The sequence below is a fragment of the Nanorana parkeri genome, unplaced genomic scaffold, assembly GCF_000935625.1.
Source record: "Nanorana parkeri isolate BGI_ZX_2015 unplaced genomic scaffold, ASM93562v1 scaffold1687, whole genome shotgun sequence".
Taxonomy (NCBI): Eukaryota; Metazoa; Chordata; class Amphibia; order Anura; family Dicroglossidae; genus Nanorana; species Nanorana parkeri.
In genome coordinates this window covers 318,923-322,797 of record NW_017307955.1, presented here as the reverse complement: position 1 = coordinate 322,797, position 3,875 = coordinate 318,923, and the positions used below count along the sequence as shown (strand labels likewise).

General features: G+C 50.3%; 1 protein-coding gene across 1 annotated transcript in view; it reads right to left on the bottom strand.

Annotated features, from left to right (window-relative positions):
* Nucleotides 1–268: 268 nt before the first annotated feature.
* Nucleotides 269–3,875, bottom strand: part of LOC108799300 (zinc finger protein 143-like) — a gene marked incomplete at its 3' end in the record, with an annotated part of 18,555 nt that continues 14,948 nt past the window's right edge. Inside the window, exons 5-7 of the mRNA XM_018571150.1 lie at nt 3,112–3,189; nt 490–686; nt 269–401 (exon numbers count right to left, since the gene is read on the bottom strand). Coding sequence (XP_018426652.1) covers nt 269–401; nt 490–686; nt 3,112–3,189 — 408 coding nt within the window. The remainder of the gene's footprint in view (nt 402–489; nt 687–3,111; nt 3,190–3,875) is intronic.

Sequence of the window (3,875 nt, the reverse complement as noted above, 5' to 3'; positions counted from 1 at the left end):
CTATGAGACACAAAATGAGAAAACAAATCCGGACAAATCACATAATCGGCTGATTTGGAACAAATTTATTTACAAATTATGAGATAAACGGGAAGTAAGCGAGCGTCGGTATGTGTTCGCTCACTTCCCGATCAATTGAGCCGACATGTGTGACAGTCTCATTGTCACAGGTCGGCTCGCACTATGAGGCCGAGTGTTTTTCACTCACCTCATAGTTCTCCTTTAACCTGAACCGAGCTGTGTGGCAGAGCTGTGTAAAACTTAAGACCTGAGGAACAGAAATATAAATCTTTTTGGCAGCAAAGCATAAAATGATTATAACAAACCTGCATCTTCTTCTCCGTCTCAGTCTCGGTGATTAACGTGCCGCCGCCCACGCCCTCTCCACCTTCAATGGACACCTAAAACAAACCCAACATCGTGTAACACTGCCCCGAGGGAGAACGGCCCGTATCCAAGAGCCGAAGTTACTAAAAAAGCAAGCCTTACCTTGGCGGCGTACTGTTCTAAAGCGCTGATCGTGTCTGGGTCGATGGTGGCTTCTCCCGTGTGCAGCCCGGCCACCGTGCCATCTGCCTGGATAGCCAAGATGGTGTCGGGCTGCGGAACCTGCACCGCGTGGTGGATATAGGCCGTTGTGCCGTCCTCGAGCTGCACGGCCTGGACGGAGCTCTGGTCATAGGAGTCTGCCGGAACGGAACACAGAGACCGCCATGATTCTCTACAGCAGTGGTTCTCAAGCTTTCTAGGGCCGGGACCCCTTGGTAACATTTGCCAAGTTGTGGTGACCCCCCAACCGTAAAATTTAGGGATGTACCAATACTAGTATCTGTGTGGGCTCTCAGGTGGCTAGTGGGACTCTCTGGTGCGTGCTCTGTGGTGCCCAGTGTGGGCTCTGTGGTGATTAAGCACTCACCTCCCCTCACTCCACTCTCTCTGATCCGCTGCTGCAGCGCCACCTAGGAGAACTGACACTGCTGCGCTAGGAGGGGGCTGAGGAGCCTCTTACCTAGAGCAGCACAAGGCACGCGGGGACCCCCTCAACTGTGGGTTGTGACCCACTTTTGGGTCGCGACCCACAGGTTGCGAACCACTGCTCTACAGGAAGAGTTTCAGCAAATCTTCTTTCAACATTACGCATACGGGAAAGTGTCAGACGTATCGATTACAAGGGGGCTTCGTTACAACGCGTTGGCTTTTGTACATTTTTGGAACAAACTTGTATCCGGACTCAAATATTGTGGTTTGGCACTTCAGTTCTATTCATCCTCATTACAACCCGATGTAACTGTGGAAATACTTTGGTGTGTAGAAGCCGCCGGCCCAATATCCAGACTATCCAAAATCAATCTGCCATCATACTATTGGCAAATACCAAGAATAGGAAATCAATATAAAACAAGACTCCGGGGGTTCCAGCGTATCGCCTTCTTCCTCATGTAACTCCTCCCCCCTCCAGGATCTCTTCTGGTAATTCTAACAATTCACTCCACCATAAACCTGACACCATCCAAAACAGAAACCAATGACTGGAAGAGGAACTCTCCACAAGGCGGTGTCACTGCCCTTCTCCCATGTGACAGCGCTCGTGCCTGGTGATTGGCTCAGCGTTGTCACATGCGGTAGGTAATTAGTCCATGGGCTTTTTCCCAACAAGGGTTCCTCCAGAGGCTGCTAGGAGTTCCTTGAGCTGTGATTGAATTACTTCCCATGTGATGGCAAATAGTTCCAGGGCCAGTGTTACCTGGCAGAGCCAGCTGCATGACACCAGGGATCTTATAAGTGGTTTGTAAGGGCGGCATTCTGACCAGCACTGTAAGTAGGGCGTCCCACTGACCCCTAATTAAAGGAGAACTATGAGGCCAGGGCTTTTCCCCAAAGTGGTCCTTAGGGTAACGGGAGGACACAAACTAGCATTCTCCCGTCACCCAATGCTCAGTATATAGGGAGCTGTATACTGAGACGCCGCAGCTGAAGCGGATCCCGACAAATATGTCTGGATCCGCCCAGCTGCGTGAGTGACAGCTGGCTCCGCCTATCTAGAGGCAGAGCGGCTGTACCTGCCCCCTTCCCCGTCCGTTCCGCCAGTCAGCGCTGGGGGATCGGAGCGGGGAGGGGGGAATCCAGCCCCTCCCCCTGTCACGGCAGAGAGACGTGACATGATCGAGAGGTGAGCGAACGCCGGTATGTGTTCCCTCACCTCCCAATCTTCTGAGCCGAGCTGTGACAGTTTCATTGTCCCAGGTCGGCTAGAACTATGAGGTGAGTGAAAACCCCCCCCCCCTCCCCTCATAGTTCTCCTTTAATTATTTTTAACAGAGGTTCCCCAAGACCTGAAAATTAGTAAGAATTCGTCTAAGACAAAAAGGTTCAAAAAGGATCAACAGAAACACAATCCGGGTTCAATATGTGGAAAGCTACCATGATGCCTTTAGGTTGCTGGAGAAGACAGCAGCACCCCAGTGAAGCCCGCAACAACACGGCGACTTCGATTTTATTTCCCGATGAAGGAAGGGCGTCGTGTTTTCAAATGCGAAATATTAAAGCAATTGATGATCACCAATTATTTGTGCTACAAAGAAGTATGCGATGGATTTAATGATGAATTTGCTAAAACCAACCCGGCACCACAAGCGAGCCGACATCCGGAGAACAACAGCGCTTAACACTGCACCATGAGCCTGCTAGATGTACTGCGCACATGTGTATGTCAGCCACACAAGCAGATGAGCAAAACCACATCTGTGACACCGCAGGGTGTTGCATCCTTCGGATCTTAGAAGAGTTTTTCATTTTGCAGATATATATCTCCTTTATTGGAGGAGTGGGATAAGCTGCTATTTGATTGGCATCACTATCTGTTCCAGTTATCTATTGCTCCCCTACTGGATTTGAGGTATTTTATCTTTAGGGATCATTCAGACGGGCGTACATGTCCGCGCAGCGTGCACGCCCGTAAAAACCACACACAGCACCTGTCCCTTCTGGATGTGCACACTCAACTGAAAGGATCAGCATGGGAATTTGTACCAAGCTCCCCAGCACTGTGCAACAAGGTTGTATTGTGACCAGCTTTGTGCCCAGTCTGTAGAATGAGGAAACCCCGGGTACCTTTGGTAGAGTGATGGATGAAAGCGGTGGTCCCGTCTTCTAGCTGCACAGCCTGCCCATCCTCCAGACGAAGACCATCTACAGGAAAGACAGAACAATATCAGAAACTCAACTCAGTGTAGACCATTCACAATGAGGATCCTTCCACGCATTCTATGGCTACACTACATGGTCCGTCCGTATTGTCAGGGATATCACAGACACGGATTCCTCCTGAAACAATACGAAGATTATATTTCCGATTTCCACTTCCGTACACCTCGTCTTATGTCACAGCTCAGTTATTTTCCGCTTGTTCCTCCAGTTTATAGATGTGAAATGGAAGGACGCAATGTTTTATTACAAAACAAATTCAAAAGGGAAATAAGAATGTCATGAAATAGAGGGAAGAAAAATACAATTATGCCTCCCAGAATAAAATTCTATCTTCAGTTTCCATCCTTTATCTTTAACTACCTCCCGGGCAGCCGTTGTGTAAACACGGCCGGCCGGGAGCTTCTTGGATGTAACCGGGCGTGTATACATCCACCCGCTCGCGCGTGCTGCTGGGCGCGCGCGAGCGGGAAATGCCGGTTATTTTTAAAACAGGCAGCGATGCCCGTTACCGTACAAGCGATCCGCCGACTATAGAGCCGGCGGATCGCTTGCATGAGGTCCTGTGAATTGCGCCCTCCCCGGCTCCCCCCCTCCCGCTGTTAAGCTGGTCCCGGGCTCTGCTGTGCCCAGTGCGAGCCCGGGACCAGCATATGGCCTCTGTCACAGGG